Source organism: Cenococcum geophilum, assembly GCF_001692895.1.
Source record: "Cenococcum geophilum 1.58 unplaced genomic scaffold K441scaffold_6, whole genome shotgun sequence".
NCBI classification, from domain to species: Eukaryota; Fungi; Ascomycota; class Dothideomycetes; order Gloniales; family Gloniaceae; genus Cenococcum; species Cenococcum geophilum.
In genome coordinates this window covers 1,386,904-1,406,848 of record NW_027137564.1, presented here as the reverse complement: position 1 = coordinate 1,406,848, position 19,945 = coordinate 1,386,904, and the positions used below count along the sequence as shown (strand labels likewise).

Sequence of the window (19,945 nt, the reverse complement as noted above, 5' to 3'; positions counted from 1 at the left end):
CCAGCGGTGTTATTAATAGCTTTTACAGCCATTTATAGAGCCAGTTCCTTTTAAATGTCTTTATATTCGTCTATAATAATCTAGTAAGCTCTCCGTAAAGCTAGATAAGCTTGCTTAATAAGCCTAACGGACTAATACGCCTTAACTAGAACAGCTTTTATTAAAATAGCTATGGCCGTAGCGCACTATTAGAATTCCTTGCTAATAAAGTTCCTACCGGCATTATAGATAATATACTTAGGGGGTTTAACGTATATATTAATCCAGCAGGTCCATAAAATATCCTAAGTATATTTTACGGATATATTTTGCAACTAACAGGCGGCTTAGTAGCGGGTTACCTCGTTAATTATATATAATACTAGGCTGCTGTTAATATATATAATATCTACGTACACTAAGTAGTTAAAATTAAGGTCTTTATAAAGAGTAAACTTAAATCGGCCTAGGGAACGTCCGTATTTCTAGCAGAAGGAGCAGTATTTAGTTAGGTAGTTAATTACCTTCCTATTAACGTTGTAGTGTCTAGAGCGTTTAAGGACTCTATATAGCTTTTCGGCTAACAAGTGGCCGAAACGGCAGTATAGGCGGTAGATTTTAGTACTAGTAAGGTAGCACAGGTTATAGTTAAAAGATTTCTAAATATAGGTCTGTAAAGTCTCTCCCTATATAAGGAACGGGTGTCTAAATCGTCATATAATTGGTAGGGTAATATGCTTACTTCCTAGGGTAGTTATAGGGCCAATTATGGTGTCTATAACATTATTGTAGTAAACCTATAACCTATCTATATCCGCAAAACAGAGTAGAAAAGGGGTATCCGCTTTTACTACGTGGAAGTTAACTAGGCTAATTAGGGTCTTAACTGCAACTAATCCAATTAATATAGTTAAGCCGATGCCGAATTAGACGTTTACGGCCCTAGTTTACATAGTATTAATATCCGTATTGTTATTTGTAGTAGTCTTATATATAAGGTATTATCCATAACCTATAGTAGACTTCTTAAAGGTACCTATATTAATTATAATACCATAGAATTCCTTAGGGGTATAGCGTTCTGTAGTAATATATGTAAATAAGTCCTATTTATAGTCCGTAACGTCCGTAACGGGGGTACTTATAGATTAGTTTTTAGGCGCAATTAAGTGTATAAAGGAACGGTCGGCTAATACGGTTGTAATATTAAAGGCTTAGCTATCCATAAAAGGTCTAAAAGTAGTTAGGAACGTCTCTAAGGTCTCCTGTTTCTAAGTATCTAAGTTAAAGTTAATTATAAGGGCTTCTATTAACTCGTTAAGAGACTCCTCCACTTCCTTTCCTTCGTAGTCTAAAATAAACTAGTTAATCCGATTATTAAATTTCTTCTTAAACTTATTATGTTCTTCCTAGGTATACCTTATAAACTAATATCCTTTCTTACCGTATATAAAGCACTTCTAGCTAGTTTATCTATAGGGGTATGCTTTTGTACGGGAGTTGCTATAGGGGTTATGGGTAGGACTTAATCGGTACAGGTGCTACTAGCGGTAGCGGCGGTCCTTAAAGTAGGCATCTAAGTCAGTTTATAGGTTTTGTAGGTCCGTAATAAAGGCTTAAGTACTATCTAGCGGATTTAAAACTTCGTATATTGTAATAAAGGACCGTAAATCATTAATAAGGCCAGTTAAGGTGTCTGCAGGCTTATAATAGGTATATTTATAGGGTTCTACTTCCTAGTAAGCCGTAATAAGTTTATTATATAGAAAGTCGTCTATTTAAAGCTTAATATTAAGGCCGTGCTATAGGTGCCGAAGGTCTTTAATAAGAATTTGCAGGCACTCTACAGTCGATTTTTCGGTATTCTTATCAATTACGGTCCGTAACTTAATCGCATTTCATTGGGTAAGGATATTACGCTTATATTCCAGCCCTTTAAAGTAGTTATGTGTAGCTTTATATAGCTTATTAAAGGGAGCACCAAGGGGGTTACTTTTAAGGTTAGTGTAGTAGTAGTCAAGTTCTAGGCCGCGCAGCATAGTAGAGTAGGCTTGGCTAAACTCTTATTTAGGAATGTTAGCCTTCTGGCAAAGGTCCGTAAAGATAGTTAGTTTAAAGTTAAAATTATCGTTTTCACCGCTGTACTTCAATTCGCCGGTATAGAGCTTAGCTAGGTTAGCCAGCTCCTTACTATAGGTCTTTACTTAGGTGGGTTGCGGATCTGTAACTTAGACAGCGGCGGGAAGGTTTTAGTCCGTATTTTAGGTTACAGGGGTATTGCGGTCCGTAGCGTAGTCCGTAACTTAAGAGTAGGGTATATTTTAGCCAGCGAGGTTAATTCTAAAGCCGCTTAGGTTTATAGGGCGAATTTAGTTAAGTGGGTCAGGTATAAGGCTAGCGATCCTATTAAGTTTGGAAGAAGCAAAGAGTTCTTTAGTAGCTTTAACCTAGTCTAGGATTTCCTCTTTAGTCTATTCTATTTGGTCCTTCTTATATATTATATTGTATAAAGACTATACAACAGTAACTCGTTTATCCCTTTTAACCCATACGCCTTAGTGACGTAAAAGGGTTCGTAGGTTACGGATAGTAGTAGGGTTGCAGGCCTTAAAAATAGCTTCCGTAAATTCCGCAAAGTCTTCCTAGTATTGCTCCTATAGGTCGTCATTTATAAGCTTAAAATATTTATATTTAAGAACTTTAAATTTAATATAGTTGTTAACATCGGTTATAGACATAAGGTCGACTCCCTACCTCCACTTTTCTTAGCCTTTATTAACTTGCTTCCTTAGGTCTGCCATACTGTATAGTATAGTATAGTACATAGTAAGTGGAAGAGGTTTTATAGCGGTCCGTAAAATCGATTAATAGGTCCGTAACGGTTTGCAGGAGGGTAGGGGGTTTCCGTAAGGTCTTATAACGGTCCGTAAAGGCAATTAGCAGGTCCGTAGTAGTTTGTAGGAGGGTAAAAGGTTCCGTAAAGGTCTGTATTCGCGTTTATAAACTTCCGGTAAACCGTACTAAGACTTAAATAAGTATATAGAGTTATTAATAAGTCCGTAATCCCTAACTTCTGACCTTTTAGTAGGTCGTACTAGGATTCTAAACAGGTAGTCGCTGTCATATATATCGCTTAGGGGGAGGTATTAAGTAATTGCTAATCTGTGCGCGCTTACTAATTAGTGTTTGTATTAACCTAATAATATAGGTAAGTTATATCCAGGGGCACGAAATACGTATAGTATCGTATGCTCTTTTGGATAGTGGTAACTGTCAATTCTATTAATATAGACTACGTGGTCTATATACTGACGCGCCTCCCCCCCTAATTAGTTAGTATATAAGTAGTTGGTGCACCAAACGCGTAAGTACGCGTTTGGTATAATAGGTGCTGTAATTATACAAATATCTATAAGATAATAGCGCCTAATTTCCTACATTAAGTGCTTAAAGGCCTTACTAGTAAATATCTTATATACTAGATTAAAGGGCTTATATAAAGCAAAATACAAGCCGGAAAATATTAGGGCCTTAATATCCTATACACAGATAGTTACGGCTAGGAGATATTAAATATTAATATACTTATTACTACCTGCTTTATATAGGTAAAACAATTTACTAATATAATAGTATAGGATAGTTGGGCAAATATCGGCTAATAGATAGGAAAGATATATAAATCTCTGTTATAATAATTAGTCCCTGCTATAGCACCCTTACTAAAATAGAATAAAGGCGCTATACTATTTATCCGGGCGTTTATAGACTTTACTATACTATCTTAATATATATTATATAATAAATCAACTATTTAGTACCTAACAGCAGCTATTTATAGAATAGATAAGATAAAGGATATATTCCTTCCGTTTTAACTAAGCAAAGTAGGACTACCACACTTTAATATTCCTAAGCTATATACTATTACCTACTATCTAAAGAGTATTTAGTAACTAAGAGCAATTAGAGGTATAGATATAGAGTATTTAGAGTAAGTATATAAGCTATAGAAGGTATTTTACTATAAGACTAATAAACGGAACAACTATAAAGAGTAGATGCTATAATATAACACTATGCTTTAGAACAAACTTAAGCTATAGGCGTTAACTAATATAATTAATATAGTAGACCTAATAAGCGTAATATAGATAATATAACTAGGCCCTACAGTTAATATATGCGTATATCACTCGTATATATAGAACTTTAACAACTATATAACTTAGATACTTTAAGACCGGAGAATTAATATATCTATTTAGCGTATGGTTAAGGAGGTACAGCGCTAAATAAAGATTACTAACCTTATATCTAAACTAGCCCCCTTTATAAGGGAATACTGTAAGTAGATTAACGGAATCTGGTAAATAGACTAGGACGTTAACTAACTAGAGGCCAATAACAATTAGGTATTAAAGATGCCCTTAAGCATCTATTACAGCGTTATATGCTATATTCGCTTTAGGAAGGACGCTACTAACACTAATAAGCTTAATAAGGTGTTTGCTTAATATACCCCATTATAGGCTAATACTAGAGCCCCCCGCTATAATACTATAATAGTATAAGAATATAAGCGGGCAAATAACAGCCTCTATAGCAATAAAGTAGGGAGGCTTTATCTACTACTTATAATCTAGGATACTAGGTAATTAGATAGTAAGGGCAAATACCTAAAATATGCCGGTGCATTAGTAGAGACCCTTTAAGTTTATAATAGTAGTAAGATTAACGTAAAAACTAAAATACTTAGAGTATAGAGTATAAAGCTATTTAATAGTAGGACGAAACGTATGCTAGATACCCTCTAGATATATAATATTAACCATATCGCGAGGCCTATCTTACTTATACTAATAGATATTAATATTATAAACTATTTCTTTATAAATAACTATAGCGATTAGGATATATATAATACTATATATAATAAAGATTTTAAGCAAATAAATAGAGTATAGGTTAATATATATATAAGGAAATAGGCTCGCACTAGGCGGTAAATAAATATAACTTAGCTAAAATAGTAGTAAGTTATAACTAGCGGCGCCGGATTATAATAAAGGGGTAAATTACTGTAACTATAATAAACTAGAATATAATACTACTATATATTACCCTCTACACGCTAGCTACCCTTTATATCCTATATACTATACTATTTACCTTAAGAGTAGGTAAATATCGCGAGGAACTAGGCTTCTATATAGTATAGAAAAAAATATTATATAAAGTAAAACCCTACACTATAGCAAGGCAATTTAATTGCCCCGTTATAAAGCTTAATAAATAGTTAGGCCGCCCTCCTAACTTATTATTATAAGTTTGTTAAAGCTCCTTTTTATATACTTAGTAAGAAATGCCTAATTTATATTATAAAAGTTAACTAGGTTATTGTTTAAAGCATATTAGGTATAAGACTCTAAAATATTTAGCATTTTTTAGAGAAGTAAGGTGTATATAAAAGCTAAATAGTTCTACTAAACTAATATACTTATCCTCTACCTATCCCGTAGAAAAGTAAATAAAGATACTATAAGTTAAGCAGTAGCTCCTAAGATAATCTAGATTTTAAAGGGGATAATATTAGGCTTTATACCGTAACTATCTCTATTAAAAGGTAAGGCTATTATTAATGTGCTATAGTACAACCTATTATTATTAATTTTAATAACATTATTCTAACGGATAGTTCTATTCTTATTAGATAAAAGCCTATAAACCCTAAGCAACCCTAAGATATCTAAAACCTATACTTAAAAGAAACGCATATATTACTTAAATAAATAACCACTATAAGATAACTTTAAATAACATAAAAAGCAGCTACTTAGCCTAGTTAATATAAAGATATATAGTATTACTTAGATACGTTTTATTATATAAGTTATTTAACTTTTAATAAAAAATGGAAATTTTTTTTTTTGCATTTTTTCAATTTTTTGTTAAAAGTTAAATAACTTCTATAATTTATAAGTAATATATATAAAAAAAATTATATAATATACTATATCTAATGCGCTATCTAAATATAAATTTTTTTTTTAATAATATATAATATATAGCTGTTTAGATGCTGCTTAATGCCTATGGTCTGTTTTTGATACGGCGAAGTGCGGCGAAGTGCAGTGAGGTGCTCGCTAAATGCTGGTAAATTTTTTCCTGACGTAAGAGCTTAGATTAATATAGAATATAAAACGGAGGCTTAAGGGTAGTATATTGAAACGGTGCTAAGAACCTTATTTTAACTACCGTATATAGTATAGGCTAATCTCCTATAGAGCCTTTTTCAGCGTTCCTATTAACAGTAGTCGCTCTTAAGCTAGCTTCTACATATAGGCAACTGGCAGCTATTAAAGCACTAAAACACTATACGTTTAACCACTATACCTTCTTAAAGTAAGAAATAGCGAAATATAGATCTAGCCTCTAGCTTAGACTCTAAACTAGGCAAGCCGTCTTATTCTAAGCCAGCTTTAGACTTAGATTTAAGCTCTAACTCTAAAGCTAGGGAAGACGCCGATTCTAAGGGGGAATATTTATAGTAGAGGATTGCGTATTATAAGGACTAAGAAAGGGCGAAGTTAAAATAAAAGCTCTAGTCTACTTCTCTTATTAAGCGTAAGTTCTAAAATTAAAAAAAGTTCGTTTATATTTAAACCAAAATTCACCTTATAATACTAACGATTTATACTTAGGTTCTGCTTAAAAGTTAAGTCTAACCCAACTAAGGCCCTTTATTGGTGCGTGGCTGATACGTTTAAAATATACTTTAAATAGCGTGTAAAGAATTCTCAAATTAAGAAGAAAAGCACGATCTAGGCGTACTAGAGATAAATACTATACAAATTTATAGATGTGGTAGGCTATAGTATAAATAATGGCGTAGAACTTAATATATAAGATATAGGTAATCTTTAATTTTTTAAAAAAAAATCCTGGATAATTTATTATAGTGGATCCTAACCTACTTAACGCTAATATATAAGCTGGACATGTTAAAGAAAGAAAAGGATGCTATATATATATAGGACTTATACACAATTATTAATGCCTATTAGACAATAGACGCAAAGCCTTACTATAGTTGTTTTTAAGTATAGATAGGAGTAATCCTCCTCCTCTCTAGTGCTACGGCAACAAGACCCTAAGCTCTTATTAAAAGTTTAAGCGTAAGAGGCTTTAATAAAGCGCTTTTATATAAACATATTATAATCCTAAAAGTTCGCGATGTAAAAAACTTCAATTAAACTACAACTATTGCCCTTATAAGTCTTATGCATATTAAGAATTCTAAAGGCACAGGCAGATGGTATATAGTGATATTAATTAAAGATAGCGCAAATGGTGCTAATAAACCTATAGTAAGAGGTTTATTTTCCGTTTTAAAAGCATCCTAGCTTTTTATATCCTATCCTATCTTATAAGCCTTGCTATCGCGGATAATATATTTTAACGCCATTATACTTTACCGGAAGAGATTTTTAGACTTAAAATCCTAGCGAAAAAAGAGAGTCTTAAAGTGAAGTTTAAGAAGGAGATAGAGAAACGACCCATCTTTTAAGATATTAAGATGATGGCTAGTTATAGGGGAGTGTTAGACACTAAAGCATTCCCTTACTAGAAATGCTGTAATTACTATATATAGTTAGGCCGAGTAGCTAGGTTTAAAAAATCGCTTAAACTTTACTAGCTACGATAAGTATCTAAAAGGAAATTAAATAGTAGGTGTTTGATTTAATATAAGTGTATATATTAACTAAGTGTTCGTACTAACTTAATAGCACGAGTGAGTCGTATCCACGGGCACGAAATACATGTAGTATCGTATGCTTGTTTGGATAGTAACTGTCAATTATATGAAGCAGACTACGTAGTCTATATACTGATGCACCTCCCCCCTAATTAGTTAGTGCTTTATAAGTGCACCAGACGCGTAAGCGAGTGGTTAGTACACTGAACGCGTAAACGCGTACCTAGTGTACCGAACGCGTAAGCACGCGTTTAGTACAACAGGTGCTGTAATTATATACTAGCAGTACTTAAAAAATAAAACCATAGAATACAAAGGAAAATACATAAGAAATCTCCCCCGAGGTGCCGTCTAGGCTGCCTTCTAAACGGTACCTTAAGCTAGCCGTAAGTCCTACTTACGGTCCGTAAAATAGGCCGTATAATAAGCTGTACGCCCTTCTAATAGGCCGTAGGCGTACCGTAGGTACTCCATTAGTCCCGTTCTACCTATTCTATAACTTTTAGGTTGAGCTTATTTGTGTCAATTAGGGTTTTAAGGGCTTGATATAGCTTTGCCTTAGTTATAGCGTCCGCTAGGTTATCTCCGCTGCTAATCCATTTAACCTCCGTAATTTTACGTTGTTTATAGGCCTAACGTAAGCACATTAGGTTAACCATAAGCCTCTTCTTTTTATCATACCTAGTTTAACTAGGCAGTTATAAAGGGACTTTAAATCGGTATATAAAACTAGGGGTAACTACTCTAGTTATAGAATCTTCTAGACCGTTAATTTAATTGCGGCTGCTATATTAAATCTATAAGCTAGTGCATATAGTTTAGAAGCTAGTATACTACGGGTTACTCGTTTGCACTTAATTAAAGACTAATATAGTATATTTGCGTCCTGATTGCGGTCCGTAAGTATAATTACAAAGCCGATTTGTGATAATAGGTCTTTATTATTGGCAAAGGAGGCGTCCGTAAATGCCAGTAAGCTAAGGGAACTTAGGTCTAGTGGTATAAAAGTAAGTCCCCTTACTGCATTATCAATTTCCTACTAAATGCGCTTATTAAGCTGCTTGATATTTTCTTCTTACGGATCTACTGCCTGGGCCGCAAAGGACAAGTTATAGGCAGATTTGGGTTGGCAGACTATAGCAATATAGGCGCCTCTTACACGCTATACAGCGTATTGGTCCTTTGTATTTACGGTCTTACGGGTCTCTCTATAGGAACTAGTAAGGTCCGTAGGCTTTACTATAACAAGCTTTAGGTTTTAAGCTTAGCGTTCCTAGGTTAGCTAGATTAAGTTGCCCTTTTATATAATTAAGCCTCCGTTAAACTTAATTGGAGTCTACTTAGTTAACTGCTCTTACGGCTTTACCAGGAACTTAGCTTCTTATAGTTTAGTCTCTTTAGCGTCCGCAAATATCCAATCTACTAAGAAGAGGGTATTATTTGTTTGGAGTTTAACAATACTAAGGCCGTTTAATAGGCTGTATAGGAGGTAGGGGTTATAGGTTAACTGTTCCATTTTAAGTTTACTAACGTGGTACTAGTGGTATATCTTAAACCAATAGTTTCCGGCTTCTGGTACTCTATAAAGAGGTTTTATAACCCGTAAAGTTGTTCCTAGTTATAGGTTAAGCTTATAGGGTGGTTATATAAAGATATCCCTACTTAGGTAGGTATTAGACTGTATATAGGCTTGTAAGATGTCCCGTAAGTAAAGGGCTACGGATTTAGTTTGCTATAGTCCAGGCGTAAGTATAAGTATAATCCGTTAACTAACCCGTTAAATTATAGGCGATTGCATAAGGACTAAGTCCTTTCCCTAGTTGTTATAAGCTTATATAACGAGCCTTAATTTCTTAAAGGCTTTATTAGTACTAGGATACTTAATCTCGTTAATAAAGCGTAAGTTAAATATACAGACGCCTTGTGGGACGTCTCTCTCCATTATAATCACAAAGATACCCTTTTTAAATAGTCCGTTGATCTCTTTATGCCGTAAGTCCGTAAAAGGGGTTTCCTATACTAGAACTAATATATCCGTAGGCGGAGATTACTTTACAGATATGCCTATGGAGGTTAGGTAGTTCTCTATTATAGGATTCTTACGGGGGCGTCCTTGGCCACGCTTTATAGCAGGTTTAGTAGGTTTAGTGGGTTTCTAGAGGACCTTTAGGGTAGGTAAGGGTGCCTCTAGTTTGTTTGATTTAGTAGTCGTTTCTAGTTTATCTGGTTTAGCGGTTGCTTCTAGTTCATCTAGCTTAACGTTATAGGTATTTTTAGGCCGAAAGTAGGGTTTTACGGACGTGCTTCTAAAGCTAGTTAGCCCGCTAGGAAGCTATATATAGCACGTCTCATTTTCTACGGCCAGTAGACAGTAAGGTCTATTCTAATTACCGCTTTCGCGCTATACAAGGACTTCAGAGTTAAGCGGGAGGTTGTGTACTAAGGTTGTATTAGGTCCGTTACAGTAGTATAGGGCGTTATTAATAGTTTATTTAGCCCGTAATTTAACTATTTCGGCCATTACCTTCTGTATTATAGCTACTCGTTCTATAATAGACGGGGCAGAGGGGCCTAGGTTACTTATCCTTAGGTAGGCTCCGTAAACTAAGAGGGTGGGTACTAGTCTATTAGGGCTAGCGGTGTTATTAACGGCTTTTACGGCTATCTGTAAAGCCAGTTCCTTTTAGATATCCTTGCACTTGTCCGTAATAATCTAATAAGCTCTCTATAGAGCTAGGTAAGCTCGCTTAATAAGCCTAACGGACTAATACGCCTTAACTAGAACAGCTTTTATTAATATAGCCATGGCCATAGTATACTGCTAGAATTCCTTGCTGATAAAGTTCCTACCAGCGTTATAGGTAATATACTTAGGAGGTCCAATATATGTGTCAATTTAGCAGGTCCGTAAAATATCCTAAGTGTGCTTTATAGATATATTTTGCAACTAACAGGCGGCTTAGTAGCGGGTTGCCTTATTAATTATATATAATACTAGGCTGGCGTTAATGTACATAATATCTACGTATACTAAGTAGTTAAAGTTAAGGTCCTTATAAAGGGTAAACTTAAATCGGCCTAGGGAACGTCCGTATTTCTAGCAAAAGGAGCAGTATTTAGTTAGGTAATTAACTGCCTTCCTATTAATGTCGTCGTGTCTAGAGCGTTTAAGGACTCTATATAGCTTTTCGGCTAACAGGTAGCTAAAACGGTGGTATAGACGGTGGATCTCCGTACTGGTAAGGTAGCACAGGTTATAGTTAAAAGATTCCTAAATGTAGGTCTGTAAAGTCTCTCCCTATATAAGGAACGGGTGTCTAAATCGTTATATAATTAGTAGGGTAATATGCTTACTTCCTAGGGCAGTTGCGGGGCCGATTAAGGTGTCCGTAATATTGTTATAGTAAACCTATAACCTATCCATGTCCATAAGGCAAAGTAAGAAAAAGGTGTCTGCTTTTACTATATAGAAGTTAACTAGGCCAATTAGGGTCTTAACTGCAACTAATCTAATTAATATAGTTAAGCCAATGCTGAATTAGACATTTACGGCCCTAGTTTACGTAATATTAATGTCCGTATTATTATTTGCGGTGGTCCTATATATAAGGTATTGTCTATAGCCTACAGTAGACTTCTTAGAGGCGCCTATGTTGATTATAACACTATAGAATTCCTTAGGGGTATAGTGTTTTATGGTAATATATGCAAATAGGTCCTGCTTATAATCTATAACGTTTATAACAGGGGTACTTATAAAATAGTTTTTGGGCGCAACTGAGTGTATAAAGGAACGGTCGGCTAATATAGTCGTAATATTAAAGGCTTAGCTGTCCATAAAAGGTCCGAAAGTAGTTAGGAATATCTCTAGGGTCTCCTATTCCTAGTTATTTAGGTTAAAGTCAATTATAAGGTGTAAGCTTTGCAGTGTGGGAAGAATTGCAAGAACGACTTAATTGTAATTTTATGGAAATCAAGTGATATAAATACATAAGGAAGGTGTTGGTAATAAGATAAAAGGGGAGACTACTACGTAACTAAAACAGTGTAATATATAAGTGATACGCAGGTAATACGCAGGTGTTTTGGCATAGTACCGGTAGTCGGTTATACACCCCCCCAGATTTGACGGTGTAGTTAAAGCTATAGAAAAATAAAGGTCAAAACTATGCCAAAATAGGAAATTTAGATATAATTTGGGAGTAGTAAAAGAATAGGGTAACTGTAATGGATATTGCGAATATCGCGGATATTGCGGATATTGCGAATTAATTAATCTGATGTCAAATATCCACCAAATTTAACTGCTTTATCCATGCTTTGTGCTTTTAATGAGGTAAGATTTTAGTAAGACCGTCGGCAGGCATTTTGGCCGTAGGAACCCATTAAATGTTAATCTTTTTATCTTAGACTTCCTGTCTTAGCCAGTGCTGATAGACGTTAATATGTTAAAGCTTGGTGTCAAGCTTTGGTGTATCCTATCTTAGGAGTTATACGGTCTACATATTATCGCAGAGCACGGTAAATTCGCGTTCTAAGTTAAAGCCAATTGCCTTAAAGAATCGTTGCCACCAGATAATTTCGACTGCGGCAGTAGATAGGGAAAGAAGCTCTACTTTAGTAGTCGAGCGAGTTACTAATTATTATAGGGTCGCCTTCCAATTAATTAGTCCTCCGAATAGGATAAAAAGGTATCCTTAAGAGCTCCATCTAGTCTCTCTATTATCCGCAAATGCTGCGTTAGATGCTCCGTAAAAGGTAATATCTTCTCCTTTAGGGTTTCTAAAGTAGATGTGGGCTCCGAATACTTCGCTAGAGTATTTAATAGCTATAGATTTTGTTCCAAGGCAGTAGGCAATTACTTAGTTTGCTGCATTAAGGTGCTTTTAATTTGGATTAGTAAGGAATTCGGCCAGCTTAGAATGTATCTTAGTAATATTAGGTCTTCTAAATACGGCAAGGTATGTAAGAGAACTAACTCGTTACTGGTAGGCTAGAGTTCTTTAAGGATTCGTCTACTAATCGGACGACGGAGTTAGTTCATTGGCAGGTAGTAGTGTTTTAGGGAACCTTTCTAGTTATATATTGAATTAACTAGCTATCTTTTTAATATAGGAGTCTTGGCAGAGCCAGAGCTTTTGACTTAGTCGATCTCATTTAATTTAAATTCCTAGGAACTACTATAGGTCTCCTAGTGCATAGATCTCGTATTAGTGCAGCAGTTTTGCTTTAAATTCTTTAAGTTTTAAAAGGTCCTTCTTGGCAAATAGAACCGCAATATCGTCTATATAGAAGAAGACAATAAGTCGTCTATTGGTGTATAGGCAGTTAGTACCTAGAATAGGCTTTAATCCAAATTCGGCTAGTATACTAGTGAGCTCTTTATACTATAGTAGCGGTGATATTTTTAATCCGTATAGCGCTATAAGTAGCTCTAGAACATATCTATCTTAACTAAATCCTTCTAGGTAGTAGCAGTAAACTAGTTTGCTAAGCTTGGCATTTATAAATACGTTTACAGCGTTATACTATTAAATTTCCAAATTAAATGCGGCTGCTATAGCCATAAGGGCACGGAATATTTAAGCAGCTAGGGTTGCTGCATAGGTCTCTTCTTTAGTAATCTGTAGGTCTCCGCGGATATATAGTCGAGCTTTTAGCTTTTAAAGATAACTATTACTGTTAAGCTTATATTTAAAGACCTATTTTAGTAATAGGATCTACTCGTTGCTTGCTTCTTCTTTTGGTACAGTCTTAAATGTCCCTTAGCGTTTTAGGTTATTGTATTCTTTTTCCATAGCCTTTTAAAAGCCAGTAGTTAAAGGATACTTTCTTAGTTCTTTGAGGTTCTTTGGTTTAGGAGGAAGATTGTCTTAATATAGAGATAAGGATCTAGTTCGGTTGATGTCCTTTACTAGTCCTATAGCAAAGCTAGCGTAGTAACCAAATAGGGTAGATAGATTGGCTAGTGCTGTCGCATACGCTTAACGTTAAATTCGTTTAGATCCTTCTAGTAGGATAAGGTCGGTAGAAGGTTTAGCTAAGACTTTATTAGCTTATAGAGCTATATTTAACGGTTCTAATAAACTGCTTAGTTAGTTAGGAATTACTTTAATTATATCCAGGATGTCGTCTTAAAGTCCTTATAGTAAGGTGTTCGATTCTAGTAAATCTGGAGATACCGTTCTGCTAGGAGTCGGTAGCTGCTCAATATCCTTTATAAGAGGCTCTGCCAAATCGTTTGATTTAGGTGTAGTCGTTTGATCTATATTTAAGGTAGGTCTATATAGGATAGATTCATCCTTAGATTTATCCTTATAGAGAGGTTCTAGTAGACTAATTGTCTAGAGGGTGTCTTCTAATACTTCCCTTAGCAGGTAGTTAATATCTTGACCCTTAGGGTTATAGAACGAGGTCTTGTTAAATGTGACGTCTCTAGTTTAAATAACTTTGCGGAGGCTTGGAATCTAGATGCGGTAGATATTAGTCGAATTATAGCCGACTAGGTGTCCAATCGACGCACGAGGACCTAGCTTATCTCCCCTTTTGACTCTTTTGTCCAGCGTATAGGTCTTGCAGCCATATACGTGCATATGGGTAAGTGATGGCGGCTTGCCGTAGGCAATCTTATACGGAGTTTTCCACCCTAGCTGCTCATTTGGTGTTCGATTGAGGGCGTATCTAGCAGTAAGGAACGCCTCTGGTCCTAGAGACGGGGGTAAGGAAGCTTCTAGCTGCATAGCCCTAGACCGTTCCATAAGGGTTCGTCCAGATCGTTCAGCTCCGCCATTTTGTTCCTCTGTATACGGGGCTCGGCATTTAAAAGTAATGCCTTCGTCTGCGCACCATGTCTGTAGGGTGTCTCCTGTCTGTCCAAAAGCTCGTTCGTCATCGCTCCAGAAGAAGACGACGTCTTGGTGGAATCGTATTTTGATCAGCTGGTAAGTCTTACGAATGGTAGGTAGGACAGTAGCTTTGTCCTTGTTCTTTGCGGTAAATATAAAGTTAAATTTAGAATACGTGCAATAGAAGTGCATCACGTATCTATTGCCGTTGTACCCTGGTTCTCTAAGGGTAATGATATTGAATGCTACCCGCTCGAATGGTCGAGTGGCTGGGAATTCGTGTTCTCGTCTTCGAGAGATCTGCTGTGTATGCTTTGATATTAAGCAAACTTTACATTTGATTTTGAGCGGTGCTCGTTCATCGATTAGCTCTTCGAGCTCTGCGCCATTGACGTGCTTAGGAAGCTGCTNAATAGCGTNAGGTCCTGCATGGCCAAGTATTTTGTGCCATTTTGTAGCTGTGGCTCCGACTGGTTTACGGGCCATTCTGCTTGGTTGATGTCTTCTTGTTGAGAAGGTTGATTGAGTTGTCGAATCTAGGGTAGGCTCTCTGTGCATCAGTGCCCAGTGGCCCCCTAGTCGTCTCGCATAGCATACTGTCTCTCTAGTTGCTAGACGGTATAGTAAGTTTTGTCCTGAGTCGAAATGGATGTCATTATCAGTAGCTCTTGAGAGTGCTACAATATTTGTGAAAAAGGTAGGTGCTAGTGCTACGTGGGATAGCTTCAAATTTGACTTCCTAGTAGGTGTATTAACAGTAATAGTAACTGTTCCGTAAGCTTGAATCTTTTCAAAATTTCCGCTAGCAATTAGGTAGTCGTCTTCTGCAGCTGGGTAGGAGAATGTAAAGTCATCCTTATTATTGCAGACGTGGGTATCTGCACCAGGGTCGAGTATCCAGGTGTTCTGGAGTTCAAAAGGAACTTGACCAGTACTAAACACAGCAGCATGGCTGGTTGGTGTTGTAGAAGGTGGGGTCTTGGAGTTAAAATCAATTGTAGATTCTACGTCCTTCTTTGCTTCCTTCTCTCTTTTTTGAATCCATTTGACAATACGTTTAATCCAAGGCGTAGATGAGATCGTTTCATCTACTTTCTTTTGGATGTCTGGGTTTGGTTTCCATCCTCAAGGGCGCTTCTGCTCAGCAATGTAGTAGCAGTCGTTGAATCGATGTACGAGGCCGCATATGCATTCCTTATGCCATTTTGAATCGGATTTGGAATTGGAATTGAGGTCTGGATTGGAATTGGAGTTGTTTTGAAGTGTTGCGAATGCAGAGTTATTGGCAGTCGAGGTAGAAGACGATGCTTGCTGCATGCGGTAGTGCTCCTTGAATTCCTCGATGAGATCGATGATAGATGGGGCAGGTTCGTCCTTCCGTTCCTTGCGAATAAGGTCTACTTCTAGAGCTCCTGCGAAGCTAGAAGAGACGGGTTTAATGGCTCGAACGAAGTCATAGTGTGGCCTAAATCCCTGCACGTCTGGTAGCTCCAATTGTTCTGCCAGCTTGTAGACGTTCCTCCAACTGTTTAGCCATTTGTCGATGCTCTGCCTTTTATTGTAGGTTTTCAAAGCCGTGTATTGATTTAGGACGTCATGCTTTTGACCTGATGTGGTAGGAGCTAATGCAGTCTTTAATGCCTGAAGTCGTTCGTGTACTGTTTTGAGGCCGTCGATAAGGGGAAGGTAGGCTACCGATGTCGATCGAACAATGTAGTTACTGATGTCCCTTATGGCCTGTTCTTGCTTTTGGTGTACGCGTAGATCGTCTTTGTATTCAGCATAGAGCTGGTTGTAGGCAGTGAGCTTGATTTGGTCTAGCTGAGCTATCGTCGTAGCGTTAGGAAGTACGTCCGCTGGTACAGGTCGATGCGGTGGTTCGAGCGTAGGAAGTTTGTCTTTCTTCGTAGATGGGTCGATGTACTGCCATACCTTGTTAGTTTCAGCAGTGTCTTGTATAATAAAGAACCATTGAATCCAATTAGAAGGCTGGTTGAGGATAAGGTTGATTTTAGAAGAAGATTCGTTTGTATTAGTCATCATTTTAGAGTTTAATTAGGTTAGGAAGGGTCCGAGTCAGGGTCTAGCTAGCGTTGAGGCTAAACCTTATTTTGACGTTTTGAGCTCTTGATTTGATTCGTCAGCTCGTTCGTCGGTTGGGTTCAATTGTCCGTCAGCGTTAATCGTTCGTTTGATAGGTGAAGAAGCTTAAGACACTTACAAAGGTGGTAGAAGTAGTAACTTCTTAAATGAGGTAGCAAATTAACTGCTTGACAGATGATGCAATAGGTAGATTTGATTGCTTAGCAGGTAGTGCGATCCGGGCTCATAACTGTAAGCTTTGCAGTGTGGGAAGAATTGCAAGAACGACTTAATTGTAATTCTATGGAAATTAAGTGATATAAATACATGAGGAAGGTGTTGGTAATAAGATAAAAGGGGAGACTACTACGTAACTAAAACAGTGTGATACGTAAGTGATACGCAGGTGATACGTAGGTGTTTTGGCATAGTACCGGTAGTCGGTTACATAAGGGCTTCTATTAACTTATTAGGGGGCTCCTCTTCTTTCTCTCCTTTGTATTCTAAGATAAACTAGCTAATCCGTTTATTAAATCTCTTCTTAGACCTATTATGTTCTTTCTGGGTATACCTTATAGACTAATATCCTTCCTTGCTATATACGAAGCATTTCTAGCTTGTTTATCTGTAGGGGTATGCTTTTATATAGGAGTTGCTGCAGGGGTTATAGGTGGGACTTGGTTAGTATAGGTGCTGCTAGCGGTAACGGCGGTCCGTAAAGTAGACGTCTAAGTCTGTCTGTAGATATTAAATATCTGTGGTAAAGGCTTAAGTGCTGCCCAGTGGGTTTAAAACTTTATACATTATAATAGAGGAGCATAGGTCATTAATAAGGCTAGCTAAGGTGTCTATAGGCTTATAATAGGCGTACTTACAAGGCTCTACTTCCTGGTAAGCCGTAATAAGTTTATTGTACAGGAAGTTATTTGTTCGAAGCTTAGCGTCAAGGCTATACTATAGGTGCTAGAGGTCTTTAATAAGGATTTACAGACACTCTATAGTCAATTTTTCGGTGTTCTTATCGATTACAGTCCGTAGTTTAGTCGCATTCTATTAGGTAAGGATATTACGCCTATATTCCGGTCCTTTAAAGTAGTTACAGGTAGCTTTATATAGCTTATCAAAGGGGACACTAAGGGGGTTGCTCTTAAGGTTGGTGTAGTAGTAGTTAAGTACTAGGCCGCGCAGCATAGTAGAGTAGGCTTGGCTAAACTCTTATTTAGGAATATTAGCCTTCTAGTAGAGGTCCGTAAAGATGGTCAGTTTAAAGTTAAAATTATCATTTTTACCGCTATACTTAGATTTGTCGGTATAGAGCTTAGCTAGGTTAGCTAGCTCCTTGCCGTAGGTCTTTACTTAAATAGGTTGCGGATCTGTAACTTACGGATCTATGGCTTGCAGATATATGGCTTGCGGATCTATAACTTAAATAGCGGGGGTAATTTGGTCCGTATTTTAGTTTATAAGGGTATTATAATCCATAACTTAAGAGTAGGGTGTATTTTGGCCAATAAGGTCAAGTCTAAAGCCGCTTAGGTTTATAGGACAAATTTAGTTAAGTGGGTTAGGTATAAGGCTAGCAATTACATTAAGTTTAAAAGAAGTAAAGAGTTCCTTAGTTTCTTAGAACTGGTCTAGGATTTCCTCTTTAGTCTATTCTATTTAGTCCTTCTCGTGTATTGTGTTATATAAGGACTATATAACAGTAACTCGTTTATTCCTTTTAACCCATACACCTTAGTTACGTAAAAGGGTTTGTAATTTACGGATAGTAATAGGGTTATAGGCCTTAAGAATAGCTTCCGTAAAGTCTGTAAAGTCTTCCTAGTATTGCTCCTATAGGTCGTTATTTATAAGCTTAAAGTATTTATATTTAAGGATTTTAAAACTAATGTAGTCATTAACGTCGTTTGTAGACGTAACGTTAACTCCTTATCTCCACTTCTTTTAACCTTCGCTGACTTGCTTACTAATGTCTGCCATACTATAGTATAGTGTGGTGCGTAGTGGGTGGTAGCAGCTTATAACGGGTAGGGGAGGTCTTATAACGGTCCGTAAAATTGATTAATAGGTCCGTAATGGTTCGCGGAAGGGTAAGAGGCTTTATAACGGTTCGTAAAGGTAGTTAGCAGGTCCGTAGTAGTTCACAGGAGGGTAGGGGGTCTCCGTAAGGGGTCTTAACAGGTCCATAGTAGTTCGCAGAAGGGTAGGGGGTCTCTATAAGGGGCCCAAAAAGAGGTCGGGGTATTAAGGGAGGGTGTAGTAGGAATAGGGGTTTAAGGTTTAAAGAGGTTAAGGGTAGGGGGTTCTATACAGGTCTATATTCGCGTCTATAACTTCCAGTCAGAGTTGGGAATAAGCAAGCGAGCCAAGCTGAGCAGGCTCAGCTTGCTGGCTTGTAATTTTTAACACCTTGAGCTTGCTTGCTTGGCTTGTTTGGCCAAAATTGTCGGCTTGCTTGGCTTGCTTGCCCGCTTGATTGAATTTTGTATAGAAGTCTTGGTGTTATATACAAAATTGAGGCTGTAGGCCACCCCAAAATCTCTCCTCCGCGGCCCGACTCGTAGTTATATAATGTAGTTACGTAGGGGTAGTTATCGCAAAGCTTGGCGAGGTGTTGAGAGCGGCTTTGAGGAACGCGTTGATGGAGGCTTCGAGGGAGGCTTTGAGGGAGGCTTTGAGCGAGACTTTGAGGGAGGCTCTGAGGGAGGCTCTGAGGGAGGCTTTGAGCGAGGCTCTGAGGGAGACTTTGAGAGAGACTTTGAGAGAGGCTCTGGTGATAAGGCTTCTACTTTTGAAGCACCTAGATGTTAGCTATCGCCTATGTAGATCGTGGCTCACTTACCATCTGTACTAGATCTTTTGAAGCCCATCCTTTTGTAGCTACGATTACACTGCAAGGCAGCAATAAGATCAGGCCGAAGCCTTGAGCGACGTGGCTCTAAAAGATCACCAGCTTCACTAAAGGCTCGTTCGCAGTTATCGCTTGTAGCTGGTGTTGTCAATATATCAAGAGCCATCTTTGAGAGCTTTGGCCGAGTTGATCGCTCCTGCCACCAATATAATATAGGATCGCTCGCAAGCGGATGATCGTGATTGAGAGGCTCTTGAACTCTCCAAGCTTCGTACTCATCGAGGTCAATAAGGCCTTGAGAGCCACGAGTGTTGGCTCNAATGTAGTCGTCTCTACCGGACGCCGCATGCGATGGTTTTTGCCGCTGAGTTGGTGACTGAGTTGGTGACGTAATTGAGGTCTCTGGTTCAGCTTTATATTGAAGCC

General features: G+C 37.3%; 1 protein-coding gene across 1 annotated transcript; it reads left to right on the top strand.

Moving 5' to 3' along the window:
- Positions 1-19,191: 19,191 nt before the first annotated feature.
- On the top strand, positions 19,192-19,594 carry K441DRAFT_288592 (uncharacterized protein). The gene has a single exon (XM_067640970.1). It carries the CDS (start codon positions 19,310-19,312, stop codon positions 19,520-19,522), a length of 213 nt encoding a protein of 70 aa, XP_067508095.1. The 5' UTR covers positions 19,192-19,309; the 3' UTR covers positions 19,523-19,594.
- Positions 19,595-19,945: the final 351 nt, after the last annotated feature.

Coding starts and splice junctions, on each gene's coding strand:
- K441DRAFT_288592 (XM_067640970.1), top strand. CDS start 19,310: ATGGAGGCTTCGAGGGAGGCTTTGAGGGAGGCTTTGAGCGAGACTTTG.